The following is a 21,519-nucleotide window of genomic DNA, read 5'->3' on the forward strand; positions in this document are numbered from 1 at the left end:
TCATCCCAAGAAAAATGAGTGGGAAGGAAACACCGAGGAATTAATTTCCTTCTAACCCAATTTTCTCCTGATCGTCGGAATTTTCAAATAATTTGTGTCACTTCAACTAGCAGATAACGCATGCGACTTGTGCAAAGGCACAAACCATGATGCGCTAGACAGTGTTTTCGGCTCTCTGGCTTGTGCATGTGTGGGGAAGTGTGGCTTTTCGGATCTCTGGAATTAGAAATGACGCCATGTGAATGTACACCGAAAGATGGAAGACATGCATCGGCTTGATATAAAGCCATACGAAGACAAGATCCGGGCTCCTAATCTCAGGCGAAGATGAGAGAAGTGGGATTATATAATGAGGATCAGGAATCCATCAGCCTCCAACCCGAGGTAACGCGAAAGTGCTTCTGGGATGGTTTGACCCCATTGCAGGGCCACTAGCTGGCAATGCGCTGCCGCTATGCCCATAAAAAAAGGGAATTGTTATTGAAAGTGTAAAGCGACTTATTGAAAGTTATGAATACAAGGTCTTGCAAGGGGAATTAAATAGAAAAATAAAATTAAAGAAAATATCAAACCATTCTTTCATCTTAATTCGTCCCTCAGCCGTCACAATGATTCCCATTCGCATTAAGTTGCATGGATCTAAAATGCTTACTTATGTTTGGATTTGTTTTTCAACTAACAAAAGCTCACACCAAGAGTTATGAGATTAATAGGCTTCGCTTAGAGAAGCCGTAAGCTGCCGATAAGTAAAATAATAATTTCCGAATTTAAAAGTATTTCAGCAAACATTCGATAAATATTTCAAAGCAAAGTTTTGCCTCCCGCGTTATAGACTAATAAAGATTTTATAGCATTTCCTTAATTTTCCCTTACGATTCCCAACGGGGAATCAACAGTTTATAAAACAATGGTGACAACTCCAAAATGATATTTATTTTTTTTTTAACATATTTGACCTCCCGTAACAGTATTCGCTCTTCGAATATATTCTTAGTATAGCCTTTACTAGGATTATCGTAGGAAAATGTAAGCGAGTCTACTTGAAGCATACCACAAAATCATCGCATCTAATACATGTGCATCATTCTCCATATTATCTCGTCTTAATAACATTTGTAAACATGAAATGGAAAAAAACCAAAAAAAAAAAAAAAAACCCCTTAAAAGGCTTTAAACAGCTTATTTTAGGCATTAAAAGATTACAAGTTATTGTTCTTATTCTTATTATGAGAAGAAGAAGAAGAAGGAGAAGAAGCGAAAATTAAAGAGGAAGAAAATAAGAAATGTAAGTAAAATGATGTCATCTTATCGCGATAAACATCAATTTTGGTTGGTAAATAGACGGCGGCGGAAACGCTAAAGCTCATACGAATGTAGGAATAGGCAAATGTAAAATGTTTCAATAGGTAAGAAAACATATTAGAATAGATTACCAACCACTTTAGACTCTTCGAAATATCTCAAAGTAATGCAGTGCAAATCTTTCCTTAGGAATGAGAAAACTTAACCTTATCCAAGCAAATGCAAACAATAAGTTATACAAGCATTTTGATTTAAGTTGTTAAATATTGAAATAGAAGAACGAAAAAATCTGATTCAATTATGAAGTTGTTACATTTTACTGCCCACGCTTAGGCAAAATATCGTATCCATTGCTCACTTTTTAGCGTGAAAGAAGAGTAATAAAAAACAAACAAAAAGCAAATAAATCTGCTAATGATGTAGTTATAGCTGAAGGGATAGATGCAATGTATATTTAAATTTAAAAATATAAGCGAAGAAGAAGCGTTCACAACATTACACACTGCACCTTACTTGCGTTGGTGGTAAACGGCAGTGAAAAAGGCCATTGATTCAAGAAATAAGTCGAGGACATACATAGGGCTGGCTCAAGGATGCATAGATAACCGAAAACAAGTATTGAATAACGCATTTAGTGATACTTAGTTGTAAGCTACCCCATGTATGTGCCCAATAAAATTGCCAACAACATTTTTACGGCTCTGATGAAAGAGGTCTTGATAGGCAATTGGTGACAACGAAATGAGTGATTGAGGTCTCCTGTACAAGGACGCTTGGAGAACGCGGGTTCGGAAGCTATATGCACTTGTTATATTCTGCCTTGAACATGGACTCCAAACTAATAGCAAAGGTTATGATCTCATTTTTATATTAATCGCACCCAACTGTAGCAGACATAATTAAGGGCTCCACGCTCCGCAGTCTACTTTTGCAATAACGCTGGCTCGTTTTTAGAATTTATAGCAGGCATATCCCTTCTTTCTTTTCTACCTATAATCCTTTTTGATCTCTCTTATGGCGTACATCAATTAAGTGGTTATTTAAAAAAAATAAAGTTTTACACACACCATCAGCCGCAAAGATATCTAGTTCTTGAGAGCGGTGGGCGATCAGCAAATATGGTTTGACGTCGACATTCTTCCCCGTTGCAGCAGAAACGGTTTAATTCCCCGTCACCCCACGGCACACAACGTACAGGAAATGGCGATCATTTAGAGGAGCCTTAATCTTCCGGGCGAGATGATGATAATGAATCATTTCCTTCAACTCCTCCTTCTCCTCCTCCCAACCGCAACTAAACAAGACTTCGCTCATCTAACACATAAGTATTTTATGCCCACGCAAGTTTGGTACAACGACAAACGACAAAAATTTCCCACGACGAAGTACGCTTTTGTCAGGATAAAGCAAAACCAGGAGCATAAAGCTGAAAGCTTCGCGAAGACCTGACAACCGGGATACTTCGTAATATGTTCAAAACTCCCTATATACATATTTTCTATGGCTTCTACCTTACACTTGCATTGGAATCTTGGATGCACCCCGGATCAGAAATCGTTGGTATCCTTACACTTACAGACACGGTCATATTCTCCTATTTAAGTCCATAATAACGTAATCATGCTAATCTACTCTTATTTTAGATCGTCTTTGAAGTGTAATTGGACGGAAAATAAGTCTTCTCGAAAAACAAGAAACTTCTTCCGATGCACTCTTCTAGGGAGTTTGATGTCGACGCCAGGTATGCGGCAGCAATATCCTCTTCATTCCATACAGTCACGTGTCTTCCTTGCTTACAGAAGCCAAATTGCGGCACGCTTTATGAGCGAAACGTACTGATAACGTAACTGTTTTATGTTTTATGTTTCCAGCCTCACAAAATAATGAAAAGACAAGTGAGAAACTTTAGCCACGAAATTATTAATAAACTTTGACCTACATTAAGCCCCAGAAAATCGTTTAGGAAATCTTTCCTTTCTTGCAAACATTTTTCTTTTGCCACCAACATTGACTAAATCTATATCTCTGCCAAATTTTATACACAAATTATTAGGAAAAAAAAAATAAATAAATATTATGAGCTGCCAAGTTTAAAAGGGGGAAAAACGCTTAATTGACAATTTTAAAATCGGATTAGTTATAATCTATATCTTCAATCATAAAAATAAATTTATTTATTTTAAATTAAATTTATAGCTAAAACCGATTAATCATAATTTGCATTTGTATTTAGGTTAAAATCGATTGCAATCAAAAACTTTTAAGAATTTTCTGCTCTCCTATGTGGGACAAAATATAACTTCAACTCAAACATGCAGCAATTCCTGGCGTTGTATAACACTTAACGATACTCAAGGGTAACATTTGTTTAAACTGAAGTATTTTAGTAAATTTAAATAACGTTATAGTTACCTACCTATTCAAACATGTGCTCCATTTAAGCATAGTTGAGGTATTACATTCGTCGTATTTATATGCATTTTATCCGTGTGAAGTTAGGAAAGTGAGGAACAAATTTTTTTTTTTATTTCTTTTTAATGCTTATGGTCTGCATATTTAAGTTGCCGCTGAAAAATAAAAAAAAAAAACGAAAACATAAAAAAATTACTTTAAATATTTAATGGTTAACATTTAGTAATAATAAAAAATTTATTCTTATAATTTTGCGTTTTTGTTTATATTAAAAAAAAACTAAAAAGACTATATGCCGCTATAAACCCACCATTAAGTACCTTACACAACCCTACGATTATTCAAATAAAAAATTTTCACCCCAAAGAATTGTATGGGAAGTGGTCGAAAAAGTGGTCCGATCCGAATCATTTTCAATGGTGATCGTCCTTGGACCATAATATGCCAGTGCATCAGATTTCATCGAAATATCTTAACAAATGCGATCTGTAGAAGAAAAGGCGAGCAGACGGACGGATGGGCAGACGTACAGACAAGCTTAGAATATGATTCTAATTTGATCGGTATGATTAAAGCAGGCTATGTTTCAACTCTTCCTGGGTGTTGCATACAGCTAAACAAACAATTGGAACGATTTTCAATAGCGTGCGCCCTTGGGCCCAACTACGTCAGTATACCAAATGTGCTCAAAATATCTCAAAAATTGCGACTTGCTGGTTGAATGCAGGAAAGTTGTTTGCAAACAAGGGAAAATTTTCATGAACATAAGTCAGGCGGAGAGACAGACAGACAAGCTTAAATCGATTCAGTATATAATTAGATCACATTAATATATCCTGTATCACAACTGGTGCAGGGAATAAAAACGCATAATGGTATGATTGTCTCGAATGTGTAAATTTTTATATTTCATATACATATAATACATATATGCGTATATATACATAAAGATGCATAATAATTTGTTTTTAGTTTTCTTCCCCCATTACAAGCAGTTGATGGTTAATGCAATTCCATCTTGCCATCATTCTCTCAGTGCATAAATGATGAAATCAATCTTTACTGTAAGTTGAGAGCACTTACTAAACTATATCGATTTACTAAATGGACAGACGAACATGTACATTTTAATATTGATGCACACGTACAATAAATTGACTTCCTATTTGTTGTTTTGTGTGTTATTCAATTTTCATTTCAACTCAATTTTCTTTCGAAATGCTTAAGAATCTTTAAGAAAATTTTCTTGCATTTTGTCCCTTCATTAAAATTTCATATCCAACAAGTTATTCTATAAATTTACTTAATTTGTCCTTACACTCAACCCTGACCTTAAGTCTAATTTATTATGTATTGCGTTAAAATATTTTCTTTTCATAAACATTTTTCATTGGCCTTTGGAAAAATAAAAAAAAAAATAAAAATAAAAAAAATGTTCATAATTTATGTGATACAAATTTAAAAAAAAATAAAAAAATACAAACAATGAATAAATTAAGAAAGTTGATATAGAAACTTTTTTTTTAAATTTATGCCACTACCAGTCTTCTTTAAGTCAACAAGTAGTTATCTAATGGCCAAATAAAAGACATTTCAAATAATATATAATTAGGGAGAAAGCAATTCCTCTTAGTCGAATTTTAAATAGAATTTCATTATTAGTTGGAAAAAGTTTGAAAAAAAAAAAAAATAGTTTAAAAAAAAATTTTTTTTTTTTTTTTTTTTTTTTTGGCAATTAATTATATTTTTCGTATTCTTAGACAGCAAAGGCAAAAAGCTTATTTATGCCGAAATATATTTGACAAATAAGTGGGACGTGACCTTGACCGACCATATTCATTGGTTGCATAAAAATGAACAAATTATTATCTTTTAATTGTTAGCGAGTATAAGCAGTGTAGCGGCAAACATGTTCTTTGAAAGCTGTAAGGACCGAAAGTGTTTCCAATTTACTCTTGTGTATTAACTGCACAGTTAAGATGGCTACAAACACACTAAGCTCTGAGCGTAAGCTAAGCCGTAAGATTTTTGCGCCCTATTCACATGATGTGACAGAGGCAGGCATACAAAACAAAAAATTCTTCTTCTACTTTCAGATGGATTTTCATTATAAGCTCTTGGATTTATTTTCGTATTTATAGTAGTTAGGTTACCTCGTGTATTGTTAGCCAACCCTAATGTTCATCTTATTTTACATGATACATTTTACGTTGTTGCTCATTTTCGTTATGTCTCATCAAGGCGGACGATATTTGCAATTAAAACAGAATTTATTCATTGTCATAATCGTAATCAATCAAATATTTATTGGAGTAAAATTAAAATTTTTAGAAAAACATTGTCTAGGATTAGCAAGAAAGATTACTCAAACTTTTGCCTAACTTGAAATGCAAAAAGTGAACGGCATTGCCATCAAAACAATGATTTTCGTGTTTTTTTTCTTATGGCCTATACTTCTTCTGGTACAGCGTATACAAGTTTGGACGGACGGTTCTAACTCCCAGAAGGATTTATGATAGATCTAACTTTAATTATACTAACGGATTCAAAATCACTTGCTGAATCAATCACTTGCTGAATCAATTTCTGTTTGTCCGTCTGTCCATCTAACATCTATTCATGTATTTTAGTCCGATGACCACTTTCTTCCCCATTTTGTTGACCCTACAATAAATTCTTGTTTTGAAAATTTGTGCTTCTTTAGATGGTTTAGGACATTTATGCTAACCATAATGTTTTTACTTATTTTTAATTAAAGCTGAAGTGCAAATGTTAATAACTTTGTATATATGAGGTGTAAGTGATTGAACGTCTTCTGGTGATTAAATATGACATACTTTTGCATAGATTTCATGTTTATTTATTCCAACGATTCTAACGAGTAAAGATTTTAAACTTTTTTTACCTTTACAAACAATTTGTCAAAAATCGGGTATTTCTTGCTTTCATTTCTGTAAGATGAAAGACCGGTTTACAGTCGTCGATTATTGACGCCTTATTTTGATAAGTCCTTATAAGAGAAAATATTGTGATGTTTACAATTTCGCGACAAAACTCGCTTACTTATGTTATTTCGGCAGTCTAAAGTAATGTGAAAACTTTGCATCGGATGGGGCAATTTTTCGAACCACTTGCCGTATAACCGTTCCTACGGAAACTGAATGTTGTTTTGATAAAAAGGCCTAATTCTCAGTACTTTTTGATAAAAATTCGTGCATAATAATAATTTGACATAAAAATTAAGTTTACAGAATTTAGACCACCTCGGCCTATCTTTAGGATCTCAACCTAGTTAAAAATTCTAATGAAAAATAAGCCTTTATAGGTCTAATTTTTAATATTTTATTATGAAAATTTGAACTCAGTAGACCAACCATAGGGGACTTATAAGGGCACTCATGAAAGCAAACCTTCTCTGACGGCAAAGTGTAAGTGTTCCGGTTTATTATGAAGAAAGAACACGATGACGGTCAGAAAGGGGGGAGAGGAAGGGATAGGGAGCCGCCGCAGTCTTGTGGTAAGCGTTATGGTTTTACCGACTGAACAATCTCTCTTTGCATATCAGCGACCAAGTATGGTCTTAGATTTGAGTTTGTGAACAGCGACGGGTTATTCTTGTCCAAGCGGGTATGCCGCAGTTTTTTAAAACACGAAGGGAGGCTCCTTTAATATTAGGAGGCAACTGCTCCATCACATAAAACAGTCCGACCCTACATATATAAATTTAAACAGGGACATGTGCTCAACACTGCTCAGGTCATCAAAATAAGATTACGACACTAAGTAACATGAAAAAGATTCCCAATGAAAAGATTCCCAATTGACCGACGTTGTGAACTAGTTGTGACCGCATGCGTCTGGCCTTAATAGTTTTCACCCAAAACTAGATATAAAAAGCCTTTCTCCAAGATCAATACTCGGATAACAACGACGTACTATTGACCATCATTGGATTGGTCGAAAGGTACAGTAGTTTGGAAGCGCACATTAACTAGTCTAAAGAGTCTTTCTTAAGATATTCTTTACAACACAGTTTATTCCTCAACCCAAAAATTAATTGCCATGTAACGGGTTGATTTACAAATAGCCAAAAACCGTTGCGTCTAGTCCTTAGGAATACATTAACTCGTCCATCGATGCAACTTTGTTCTCTGCCTTTTTAGAATCCCGAAGATATATTGGTGTCCTTACTTAAGCCTTTCCGAAGTTAAGTTAATTGCTCTCAACGAATTCTGGAAAGATTGAAATACGCAATAGCTGGATGGTGCAATGTCCGGGCTATTATGCTGTGACAGAGCTTCTTACTCGAGCTTCAAAAGTGTACCCTTAACAACTTTTGCAACTTGTGGCTGAGCATTGTCATGCAAGAGGATGATTTTGGGTCTGTTAGCCGCTATTGCTTGTCTTTTTTGAAACAATACATCGTTCAGTTTGTTCATTCAACATCGGTAGACATCTGCAGCAACAGTTTTATTCGGCTCTTAATACACCACACCTAGCTGATCTGACCATATGCAGAGCAAACATCTATGTCCATGAATATTCCGTTTTGGTATCGATGTGCATGGTTCTCCTGGACTAAGCGATCACTTTTTGCATTTCGAATCGCCGCAATAGGTGCACTTTTCATCGCCAGACACAATACATCACAGGAAACTCCTTCTTTTTGCCTGGCAAGCAATGAAAGCAAATGACAGTAATGGATGTCGATAATGCAATTTTGGGCTTTAAATGATTAGTGCCTGTGAACACTGAACAATTCAGTAACAGTAAATAGAAGACTGCCATTTTATATAGAAAAAGGTCAAAATTATAGAATTTAATCTTGCGTATTTTGATACCTCGCAATACTTTACCATTTTCACAAATAGATGGCGCTGATCAATATACATGTTACGATCTAATACAAGCTAAGTTCTTTTAATTTTTTGCTTCAGCGTAAGCTTCTCCCCAATCGACGTCAGTCCCTGTGGTTTTGCTAAGATAATTCTTTAGCTTTATTGGCAATTTTCCACTTAATTGCTCAATATAACACCTCCGCCCATTGTGTAGGCCCAAAAACATGTGAGCACATTGCTTCCTTCCAAACTGGTGTTTCCCTCCACCTCCAGCCGAATTCTCGTGAGAATAAAAATTTTTTTTTAAAAACTCCGAGAGGCACTTGAAATGGTACCAAGCTTTCTCTAAAGACTTGAATTCTGTTTAGCTTCTGCAACTTTTAATGAAGCTCTTGTTTGGCTTTTAACAGAATATTTTTCAACCGCCCAAACACTTTGTTAAAATGGTTCAGTAAATACCTCAACTTGAAACTTGATTTTATAACTAAGATCTTTGAAACGATTTAATTCTGTCTTATGGCGGATGGCTTCGCACTGCGATCGCTATAAAATTTTGTCAATGGTCTGAAACGATCTTAACCAGAACTTTCGTTCCATTGCTCTGCGGGTAAAACGCAGCAGGTTAAGCATTAATGTCACAAACAAGGAGAACGCAATTAAATTTTTTCCAACTTTTGCTTTTAATAACTTACGTTCGTCAGAGACTATTGCTTTTAAGCCACCACCTAAGAAGAAGATATTATTGAAATAATGTAGCGGTTGACGACGTTTTCATTAGATCGCACTACTCCGACTATTGCCAAAGCTAGAGTTCCAACATTAGCTGAATTTCACAAACTGAATTTCATCCTCTTCGTCGTGCTCTTCATACACCAGCCTTACATGGCAGAATGCAAAACCTAATCGCTTAGTGTTTTCAGAATTTTAAGAAACCTCATTATGCAGCATTCTTTTGAAGACTCTATTCACACAACACACCACAAACATTTCAAGCATCTGTACATATGTAATAACCCTTGACTACCTGCCAAAAAAAAAAAATGCGAATTGGAGTTAATTGCTTCAAAACAAAAGGTACCTCGTTATGAAAATTGATTTCAATTTTATTTAATTACCTCAGTTATTGTCACAAATCTGTTGAGGTTTTATTTATAGCAATTCAATTATCTCAAATTACGATTCATGCCTAACTTTTGTTCACTTGCCATAAAACATACATGCAATGTCGTCAATGCAATTTCAGAAAAGAAAAAAAGACATTTCACATAATTTTACTATAAACCAATTTTAAGTTCATTTTAATGTTGGCTTATAACTGAAAGGAGTTTTCTCTTTTAATCATTTTTGTTGCCGGTGTCTCTACTTCCATGCACTCAAATTACTTACGACGGGTAGCCTAAAAGTTAATGAGCTCAATAATTAGATCAAGTAATCTGTCTAAAAACTATTAAGCTTAATAATAGGAGATTTGTGGGTTGACCGAGATAAAACGACCATAGGTATGTTGGTCTACTAAAGCGCTCAAAATAATTCAGATTGCCTAATCTATATATGCAATAATATTTTTTGTTTTTGCATTTATTCGCCTTGAATAAATAACTTAATAAAAAAAAAAAAAAAAAAAAAAAAAAGAAGCAAAACAAGCTGAAGAAAAAACTTGCGATTTTCCGTGAAAGTAGAGATTACGTCAAATTGTGCCTCAATTCACATCATTGATAATATCGCACGCTGTTTATCTTAGCAACATGCGCTTTTCTTCTCCACCACGAACAGCAATAATAACAATAACAACAACAACAACAACAACAATGTAACAAAGTAACATAATATCAGAAAAGTTGACTTCAAGGGCCAACCGACAAAAACAAAATAACAAAATGGTAACAGCAACTAACGTTCTTCAGTTTTGCAACAAGAACAAAATGCATACTTTAGCGAGTTGTTGTTGTTTTAGCTTTTCAAAAATTTTTATCGAGAAAATGTTACAAGTGTGCTCTGCTCGCTCTTCTTTTTCGGTACGTAATAAAAGTTTATAATGCACAAAATTCCCGCTTTCTGCCATTTGCTTATGTCCTTATTCTTACCACTATGCTAAGATTACATTCAAACACTACTTCACTACGTTTAGTCATTGCTCACCGTTGTCTGTTTCTCCCTCTCTCGCCGCGTCCTTACTAACACACAAAACACACTCATACATCCAACCATTCACGCATATTAAAACGCATTCATACATACACGTGTCTTATGAGTATGTCAAACTCCATTTTAATACGTGATTGGATGAACGTTGCTTGGATTGGATGTTGCTTGATAACTCGTACGGTTGTCTTATGCTTGTGTCCTCAGAGTTTGTAGAGAGTAGTTTTCTTTGTCATTAAATTTGAAAATATGAGAAATTCGTGCTGTTAGCGTAAAACGATGTACTTGAGTGCAGCAGCGTATTGCAGTAAAGAAACTAAGAAAATCGAAAATGATATATATATATATATATATGTACACTGTCGTGCGAGCAGCATACATTGCGTAAGTGTAAAATAATTGAAAATAATGCTTTTGCTATTCAATATTTTATAGGAAAATAATAATACTTGGAACATGTACATACATGTTCGTATAAAAGGCATATACATACATATACATATACATGCACGCATATACCCCATCCTAATGTTGGCTGATTATATAGACACTTTAAGAATGCAGGATAAAATAAAATTTAATAATAGACTGTATACATACACACACGTTGTATACTAAAGAAAATGTTATTGGTAAACCCAACCGTCAGCCAAAAAAAAAAACCCAATTCAATAATAAAAATTTCAAATCATTTAGATAAATGAACGAATATCAATCAAATTGCTTTTAAAGATAAAATAGATGTTCATCATGATCAAAATACTTGCAAGAAAAGGGAAAAATATTCGTACCGAGACGTGTTACATTAAAGTACTTTACTATAAATGTTTATATTCCATCAAATAGATAAAATTAATCAACGTTTAACGTAAGAGCTTGATTACACTATTTCAATAATATTGACTACGCTTTGCTACTGTAAACGATTATAAATATCTTTCACTTAAATCGATTATTGCGAAAGCACAGAGAATATCAGAAATACGAAGCATAGCAAAACAATTGACAAAAGCAATTAAAATTTTCAGTAGTTTAATTGACACTAAAACTTATCGAGGCTCTCACGATGACTGAAAATATTTGAAGGAAAATTAGAAACAATCGCCTAACTCGCTTGCCTACATTTCCAAAGAAAACTTATGAGATGTCCTTAGTAGATCATATAATCATGATTCGATTCAAAAATCTAACGTTCCTTACGCTCAATCGCACCACATGAGTAGTATTAGGTTTGTCAGGTGCTGATGATGCATAAATATTTCCTAGATATATAGTACTATGCTCAAAAACTATGATCAATATTAAGTTTATATTGCGCGAATATCAAAAATATTTTTCTTCTAAATTGGCAGCGTCGTGAAAGACATCTGTGTCAGATTTCACAACATAAATGTCGTTAGTGTTTCAGCGACGCTTGGTTTTGTACGACGCAAAAAATATTTTTTCCGATTTTTATTATATCTGTAAGAGCCTGATGAAATGCATTGCTACGGGAATAGGGACTTTTATCTACACCTAGTAGTAGCACTAGCATTCTAGTAAAACTCGTACCAAGGATAGGCCAAGACAGAAAAGGCTACGTCAAAGCCGCTCAAAAATCAAGGTGATGTTACCAATTTTCTTCGATTATTGTACTGTTGTGCAGTGAGAATTCCTTCTGTAGGGCCAAACTATTAACAAAGTGTAAATTGGTCTTACTTTTTGGACGCACTGTTATATCTTTGAAGGTAGTGTAAGTTCATTTTATATTATATGGATATAATTAAGTGCTTGTATTTGCATGGTATGAGAAATATTGATATATAATTCTTAAAGCATCGTGGACTCAACATATCCTCTCTAGGTCCACTCCATTAATATTGTAAAAGATAACCGCAACCAGATAGTAATTAATGATTGCGCAAAGCCATCATTGAGCAAACGCTTTTAGCAAAGAACTCAACCAATCTTATGTAAGACACGTAAGAAAATTATATTCGACTACGACTGTATCTTTTGTACCCATCGCTTTTATTCTTAAAAAGACTTTAAAAAAGAAGAAAATTTAATTTCCATGCTCTAAACTGTTGAGGGGGCATGGCTGATTTTTTCTAGGAAGAAGCTTTAGTGGCCGTTTTTATGATAATAGCTGAAAGCATGGGACGTCAAAGATTTTAATAGCGGAAGGTACGCAAGAGTCAGCCCCAGCTAAGTATGACTTTCTGACTTGTTTTAGAGAGAAAATAAAAATTCATATCGTGTGTCTGAAGCGGATATTTCCATTGTTGCGATCTTGAACAAATTTACTAAATCAATTGGTGGACGGATCAATAACAATAACATTGTATCGGTCTCTGAAGATTCTTTTCGATGCTGCAAACGTTTTGATCAAAATCTGAAATCTTGATTTTATACAATGGGCAGGCTTGGTTTGATTTTTTCTATTTTCATAGAGGTGCTGCTGGACCATCCGTAAAATATAAATGCATATTTTTATTGTTTATCTGCTGCGGTTTTGCAAGTAACGAGACATACCCACCTTTTCTTTTTTTGATTTTAATAACTGAAGTGGTTTCAGTTTATGTCGTACTGTGGGTGTGCCCTTTCGTCTGTTTGGCCCAGTTTCAATACCTACCCGCGTGCAAGAATTACTGAAGTTTCTGCCAAATTTGAAGCAGATATCTCGCTATTTGAGGTCAGGAGAGTGGTTACCACAAGCATAGACAGTCAGACAGACGAGCAGAGGGGATTGCTTAAGTCCGTTTAAAATTTGAGACTGATCAAGAACATATATGCTTTAAACAGAATCTGAAGTGCTCTTTAATAATCCTCCGATGCTAGTTATAAAGAATTATAGGTATGTTTAATATAGTTCTGTTCGATTCTTATATGCTTCCGCAAATCTTTCTTTCTTTTTCTTTTTTTTTCTTAACATAACCAATTACTTGGGCGAATAGGGGACATTCGTGTAACACGGTGACGGTTATAAAGAAGTGAAGAAAGATATAGAGATAGAATCTCAGTCTAGTGAATGTTGTGCCCTTACCGATTAAATGCTGATCATAGTTACGATCAAAGCAAGCTCTCTACCGCACGCTGTTCTATCAACCTATCTATTCGACTGCTCTTGTGAGTGTAAATTGAAGTCTCTATTCGCTAATGAAAGTTTATGAAGTCTTGGATCAATTGCTGGTTTAGTTGTAACGCAAATGAAATATTCTACATAGAAGAAAGGCGACGAAAAATGCAATTTTTTTATTCTGGGTACTTTTTACACAATATATAAATTGTAATTGAGAAAAAGGTATTAAGGAAACCTTTTAAGTGTACCTTAAGTTGGTTTAATTTGAATGCATGGACACAAATCACTTAAATTAATATCTAAATCGGCGATAAACTAAATGCACGTCTACAAGCGAAAGTCGTTAAAAGCTGTATATCATTAAATGGCCATTACCCACTAGACACACTGCAATATAAACAGATTTAATGCTGCAATAAAAAAGTTAATCAGTAAATAAAGTTTCGACCATGCGTTTCCATTATCTTGTAAACATCAGATTTAATTACTGACCACTTTAAAAAAAAAAAAACAACAACAACAACGACAAAATGAAAAAGGTAGATAAGAACTGCTCTCTAAACGTTCATTAGAATTTGTAAATATTTTGTAATTTCTTTGTCTAGTAATTGATTAATTTTTTAAAGCGGTAAAAAGTGAGTTGGTCTCCCTTCCCGTCAATACAATTACATTACAATGATCTTTTTTTACGATTTTTCCAGTTTTCTTCTTTTTTTTTATTTTGATGGCCTTCACATATACTACGTTAAGTAAACTTTAACAGTTTAGTAGAAGATATTCAAGTCCACATATCTATTTACTTACCTACGTACCTCTTATCTATCACAAATATTAATGAGCTACGTTTATTATACATTTATCTTTCAAAAGGGGATTGTTAAAGTCTTCCGAAATGACTTTACTATATATCTGGTATCAAATATAAATTCATTACGTTAAGTTAACTGAATGTGAGAACATCTTCGAGCACCTAGTTCTAGTGGTATATGACGTAGAAGTCTTTTTGTTTATCTTTTGGTTTTTTTTTTTTTTGTTTTTTTTTTTTCTTAATTCAAGTGATAATATAAACACTCAGTCATCAAGATGCAATCTTTTAAAGCTGACGAATTACCGGAGAATCCTCGCGAAACCGCAAATGTTTTATCATCACTAATGTTTTGGTAAATTTCGCTTTCGCTTTCGATTTCGCTTTTAACGATAAATGAAATCTTATCACCTATCATCATTATTATTATTATTATTATTTTTTTTTTTTTTTATATATAGCTTTGCTATGCCCACATTTTTTAAAGGGCGTAAAAGAGTGTTGAATGAAACGGATCTTTATCAGGCTTTACAGGAACACAAATCATGTAAGTGAACGATAACAACTAATTAGTAAGCAAACTTATGTGTTGCGAAGTGTATTTTAGAACACATACGTTGGTGTAGAAGAGATTTTTTAGGATCCTGGAATTGGCATGTAATAGCATGCTTCCGTGTATATCAACTTTGAGAAGGTTTTCATGAAAAATTATATTCTTTTTTTTATCTCGTGTGTCCCTCTACAAATCTCTAACAAGTTTAAGTGAATCGCGTGCGTTTATAAATTTGATTTTAAAATCTAAACTAAAAATGTATAACAGAAACGTATAACAGAAACTTTTTTAACGTTTGGTATCGTGCGAGTCTTATGAAAGATGTCAACGTAAGGATGCGAAGGGTTCGAATGAATTCCTTCCATATGTTGGACTGATCATCAAGGGCTTAGGGCCTGAGTTTTGGACCGGCATATTGAATGTTGAGGATTTTTTCCTTTATTCCGTTAAGTTGGGTCTGCGTTGGGTACTAAGTGACTGAATTAATGTTAGGCGATTTTTTTAGGAGAAAAGTCGGAATAATCCAAGAGAAGGGTAAATAAATTATTTTGAAATATAAATCGGCAAATGTTGACAGACGACGTAGGGAAATCTCTTCGAGAACTCCGTCAAAACCTCTTATCTATGTAGAGGCTACGGGCAAGTCCCTGCTGATGTTGCAGATTCTCAAAATTTATGACTTAACCCCTGCCAGCAAGGCAAAGGAGTGCAAAAAATGAAAAACTATGGGTGATGATATCGATTACCCACAGTTTGCTGCCTGCTTTGCTAAAATCAATCACTGAAGACACTATGGACGACAATATCGACTATACAGAGTTTGCTACCTAGTTACTTATACAATATGATACGAACATCACATGTCGCATAATTTCGATTGCTCTCATTTTTAAGCCAATGGCTTTAAACAATTAAGATAATAAAATTCTCTAAATATTTCCCAAGATCCCAATGCCTCCTAAAATAGGAGAGAGATAAGGAAATTAAAATTATTTCGAAGCATTTTCTCGCACAGACATATTTTAATGTTTGCAAACAAATCCACGGTTGACTCTTATCATACAGCTACAGCTAATCCCACCTAGATGGTGTAATACTTTGGCGCTGACTCAACTAAATATATCTGATATAATTTTAACCTAGAAAACATTTGCTTAAGCGAACGAGATTTCTTATCTTAATCTCAAAAAAACAAAATAAATAAATAAATAAAAAAAAAAAAATTCGTGTATTTGTTTTTTTAATTTCAGCACGTATTGGACATAAACTTAACCATGCTTGGGAAGTTGAATGTGAAAAACAAAAGCATAAAAAAAAGGGACCAAGCTTACTGAAAGTGCTATTAAAAGTCTTCGGTGGTCATTTCTGCCTCTTGGCTATAGGATTACTTATTATGGAATTAGGTTTAAAGTAAGAAACGCAAAGGAAACTTGAAATATTCATGAGCTTCACGAATGCTGCTTCTAATTTCAGAGTTTCTCAGCCATTATTTTTGGGTAAATTGATAGCCTCTTACTCTGAGGTAGACGTTGACAATGAAGCTGAAGTTCTCAATACTTATCTATATGCGCTGGGTGTTATCTTAACTAATGCGTTTAGCGTATTCATAGTGCATCCGAATATGTTGGGTCTTTTGCATTTGGGCATGAAAGTTCGCGTAGCTTTATGCAGTTTAATTTATCGGAAAGCCTTACGTTTAAGTAAAATATCTTTGGGTCAAACTACAACGGGTCAAGTTCTAAATCTTATATCAAATGATGTGGGACGTTTCGATACCTCAGTTATACATTTGCATTATCTATGGATTGGTCCGTTGCAAGTAATAATTGTGACTTATTTAATGTACAGAGAGGTAAACAGAAATTCGCTTTTTATTAAATATTGCAGAATACCTTTGTACTTCTACCCTTCTTTCTTTCTTCTTCAGATCGGCATAGCTTCCATATTTGGTGTGGCGATTATGATTGTCTTTGTGCCTTTGCAAATGTTCTTGGGTAAGAAAACGTCCAGTTTACGTTTGCTTACAGCACTGAAAACGGACGAACGCGTCCGTATGATGGCCGAAATGCTAAATGGCATGCAAGTAATTAAAATGTACGCCTGGGAAATTCCATTGAGTAAAATGGTTCATTATTGTCGGCAAAAAGAAATGAGCATCATACGTTATGTTAATTACATACGCGGGATTATGCTTAGTTTTATCGTGTTTTTAACACGCTTCTCGATTTTCGCCAGCTTGGTTGGCTATGTGTTACTAGGTAGTTTCCTGTCAGCCGAAAAAGCTTTTGTCATTACCGCCTATTATAATACACTAAGAGTTGCTATGACCGTCTTCTTTCCCGCTGGTATTACTCAATTCGCTGAGACATGGGTGTCAATCAAACGAATGCAAAAGTATATGCTGCTGCAGGAAACGAATCTATCAGAGAAATCATTAATGCAGACAGAAAGTAAAGGCTTAAATGTTGAAGACACCTTTCCATTCATTTACAAACCGCATAGGAGTTCTGGTGTTCTTATTGAAAATCTGTCCGCGAAATGGGATACAAATTCCTCAGAAAATACTTTGCAAACAATTAACTTACATATAAAACCAAAACGTTTGGTTGCAGTCATTGGTCCAGTTGGTGCTGGTAAATCAAGGTATGTATGTCGTTACAATATAAAATTATAAGGATGATCGCAGTGTGCTGCTTTATGTGCTTTTAGCTTAATTCAAACTATACTCGGAGAACTGCCAGCTGATTCCGGTTCAATTAAGGTTGACGGTGTGATTTCTTATGCGTCTCAAGAACCGTGGCTTTTCACTGGCACAGTACGTCAGAATATACTTTTCGGTTTACGCATGGATCGCCAGCGTTATCGTACGGTTATCAAAAGATGCGCTTTAGAAAGGGATTTTGAACTATTGCCCTATGGCGACCGGACTGTAGTGGGTGAACGTGGAGCTTCGTTATCGGGTGGCCAAAAGGCACGCATCAATTTGGCTCGTGCCGTTTATCGTCAAGCTGATATTTACCTGCTCGATGATCCTTTAAGTGCTGTTGATGCGCATGTCGCCCGCCATTTATTCGACCAATGTATGCGTAATTATTTAAGCGAAAAAATTGTTATTCTGATAACACATCAGTTGCAATTCTTGGAACAAGCCGATTTAATAATTATAATGGATAAAGGTCGCATAACCGCCAAAGGTACCTTCGAATCGATGCGTGAAAGTGGCTTGGATTTTGCCAAACTACTTTCACATGCGGAAGAAGAACAAGAGGACACACTCTCGTTGAGGTCTGCAGATGAACGTCGCAGTTCTAAGTCGAAAAAAGATAATTTATTCCTGCGGCAAGCTAGCATATCGTCCAGATTATCGTTGACAGAGTCAGCGACTGGAGAATTGCCTCGGCAAGTTGAAGAATCTCGGGAAGAGGGTAAAGTGGGTTTGAAATTATATCACAAATATTTCAAAGCAAGTGGCAGCTACTTGATGGTAGCGGTTGTGGTCTACTTTTGTTTATCCACGCAGATAATAGTTTCAGCTTCTGACTACTACCTCTCATTTTGGTAAGTCAATGATTCTATTATTTAATTTCCCGTTCTAGATTATTTTCACTTTTCCAGGGTTAACAAGAACGAAATAAATCCTTCCGATATTACGGAGACATCCACAGACACTATAGACATCTATATATTCACCGGCCTCACGGTGGGTTTGATAGCTTTTACCGTAATACGCGGTTTCTTGTTCTTCAGCTTAGCCATGAAATCATCTACAAATTTACACAATGATATGTTCATGGGCATAACCAGAGCGCCTATGTATTTCTTTAATACCAATCCATCAGGAAGAATATTAAATCGGTTCTCAAAAGACTTGGGACAAGTAGATGAGATTCTGCCTAATGTCATGCTGGATACTATTCAAATTTTCCTCTCACTTGCTGGTATTTTGGTTGTTTTGTGCGTAATTAATCCTTGGTACTTACTGGCCACTGCCATTATGGGAATAATATTTTACTTTTTACGTTCTTTTTACCTGAAAACTTCTCGAGACGTTAAGCGTTTGGAAGGCATCAGTAAGTAGGAAAGCAAATACTCCCTTAAATGCGTAAAAATTACAGGCACTTTTTCTTTAACCAGCTCGCTCTCCCATCTACACGCACGTGAGCGCTTCGTTAAATGGCTTGGCTACTATACGAGCTTTCGGCGCTGAACGGATATTAATTTCCGAATTTGATAATTATCAGGATTTGCACAGTGCCAGTTTTTATATGTTTTTGGCAACCACTCGCGCCTTTGGCTATTGGTTGGACTGTTGGTGTGCTCTATATATAGCTGTTATAACTCTCAGTTTCTTTGTGTTTAATCCTGAGAGTAGTAGCGATGTGGGCTTAGCCATTACTCAAGCTATGGGAATGACGGGCATGGTTCAGTGGGGTATGCGGCAATCGGCTGAATTAGAAAACACTATGACTGCTGTAGAACGCGTGGTTGATTATGGCAGCATACAAGCAGAGGGCGAATTGGAAACACGGCCTGATAGGAAACCACCTCAAACCTGGCCTGAGAAAGGTCATATAGTTCTAGAACATTTAAGCTTACGTTATTCACCAGAACCTAAAACCGAAGCGGTACTAAAATCTTTGAATGTTGATATCAAGCCCGGTGAGAAAATAGGCATTGTAGGTCGTACAGGAGCGGGGAAATCTTCGCTAATTAATGCCTTGTTTCGTTTATCGTACAATGAAGGCAGCGTTATTATAGATCAAATAAATACTAACAATTTAGGTTTACATGATCTCCGCAAGAAAATCTCCATAATACCACAAGAACCAGTTTTATTCTCAGGTACCATGCGCTATAATTTGGATCCATTTCACGAATACTCAGATGACAACTTATGGAAAGCCTTAGAAGAAGTAAATTCTTAAATTGCATTCGTAAAAAAATCGTATTTTGCATAAAAGATACATTTCGTTTCAGGTCAAACTTAAACAAGCGATAGTAGAAATGCCGCAAGGCCTACTTAGTACAATAACGGAATCTGGTCATAACTTCAGTGTGGGACAGCGACAAATGGTTTGCTTGGCTAGGGCTATACTACGTGAGAATCGTATACTCGTTATGGATGAGGCGACTGCCAATGTAGATCCTCAAACTGATGCTCTCGTTCAAACCACAATACGTCAAAAATTCAAAGATTGCACGGTACTTACTATAGCTCATCGCCTGAATACTATAATGGATTCTGATAAAGTATTAGTTATGGATGCGGGGCGTGCTGTAGAATTTGCACCACCTTATGAGCTATTAACGGAAAGCAAAGTAAAAGTATTCTATAACATGGTCAAAGAAACGGGTCACACAAATTTTGACAATTTATTAAAAATAGCTCAGACAGCCTACGGAAGCCATAGTAGAGAGCAATGAACCTTTTCAACTATAATGAAACAATAAAACATAAAGCACTTTAATGCTGCTTGCATACATACTTAAGTCAGTTTAGGTAGAAATCTAATGATTAAGTTACATAATAATAAGAATACAACCCTGTTTTAAGAAGAATCTTGTAGCTGAAAAATGCATAGAAAAGTACTTCGTATACAATTATAGGATAATTATAAAAAGTACTATAAAGTAAAAGGAAAAAGCATTTATTAATAGTATAGCTTGTGTAGAGAGAATCTACATCTCGCTGTTTGCAAATGTTCAAGTGGCTACTGGATTTCAATCGATTACTTACGATTACGATTCTCATTTGACTTGTAAGAGCTTTAGCTGCACTGTTGCCGAACCTTAATCATTGCTAATCTACTTATTGGTATCTGCCATGAACGATATAAACGCCGATAAAAGAGTTTGTGTAAAATTGGTTTTTCCCATCGTTTGCAACGCACCGCATCGAACAATTCTCGTTTAATCCAAGAGAAAAATTGCTTTTGCTTCGGGCTCCACGACCGCAGAGAGTCATTCTCTACCTTCCTTCACTTACACATTCCTCTTCTCCTTCCTGTTTTTCTTCTGCTTTTGTTAAAACGGTTAGCAAGTAAAGCAAGCAAAGCAAACGAAAGCAGCTCAAAAAAAGAGCTAAAGCCGAAAAAACAGTGTTTGGATGCCTTAACTATGTCTCTGTAAGCCTACCAAACACAGTTGTTACGATATATTTAGCACGAATAATACAACTTTGTTGTATTGATGTAATAAGTGTTCGAGCCACGATTCATATCAATATCCTTACACCGCTCTTGGTTATGTTATAGCAAAAAAGTATATCTTTTTAATATCAGAAAGCACTGATTAGTGCCCTACTTAGGTCAAACGTCTTTTTAAATCTGACAGTTATGTCTATCTCACGATCTCAAGCTTAAGTTTACTATTTCACTTCTTCGATTGCGAAAAGGACGGCATTGTA

At 35.1% G+C, this 21,519-nt stretch overlaps 2 protein-coding genes across 3 annotated transcripts in view; one reads left to right on the forward strand and one right to left on the reverse strand.

Moving 5' to 3' along the window:
• Nucleotides 1-3,838, reverse strand: part of LOC119637000 — a 108,695-nt gene extending 104,857 nt beyond the window's left edge. For both annotated transcript variants that reach the window (XR_005247201.1, XM_038032773.1), the window contains exon 1: nucleotides 3,719-3,838. The gene's annotated coding sequence lies outside the window, so the exon portion shown is untranslated. The remainder of the gene's footprint in view (nucleotides 1-3,718) is intronic.
• A 10,948-nt stretch (nucleotides 3,839-14,786) lies between these two features.
• Nucleotides 14,787-20,573, forward strand: LOC119636960 (probable multidrug resistance-associated protein lethal(2)03659). Its single transcript, XM_038032720.1, has 9 exons — nucleotides 14,787-14,915; nucleotides 15,022-15,107; nucleotides 16,364-16,523; nucleotides 16,587-16,965; nucleotides 17,041-17,756; nucleotides 17,823-18,671; nucleotides 18,729-19,183; nucleotides 19,248-20,026; nucleotides 20,091-20,573. Exons 1-9 carry the CDS (start codon nucleotides 14,839-14,841, stop codon nucleotides 20,535-20,537), a joined length of 3,948 nt encoding a protein of 1,315 aa, XP_037888648.1. The 5' UTR covers nucleotides 14,787-14,838; the 3' UTR covers nucleotides 20,538-20,573.
• Nucleotides 20,574-21,519: the final 946 nt, after the last annotated feature.

The sequence above is a fragment of the Glossina fuscipes genome, unplaced genomic scaffold, assembly GCF_014805625.2.
Source record: "Glossina fuscipes isolate IAEA_lab_2018 unplaced genomic scaffold, Yale_Gfus_2 42, whole genome shotgun sequence".
NCBI classification, from domain to species: domain Eukaryota; kingdom Metazoa; phylum Arthropoda; class Insecta; order Diptera; family Glossinidae; genus Glossina; species Glossina fuscipes.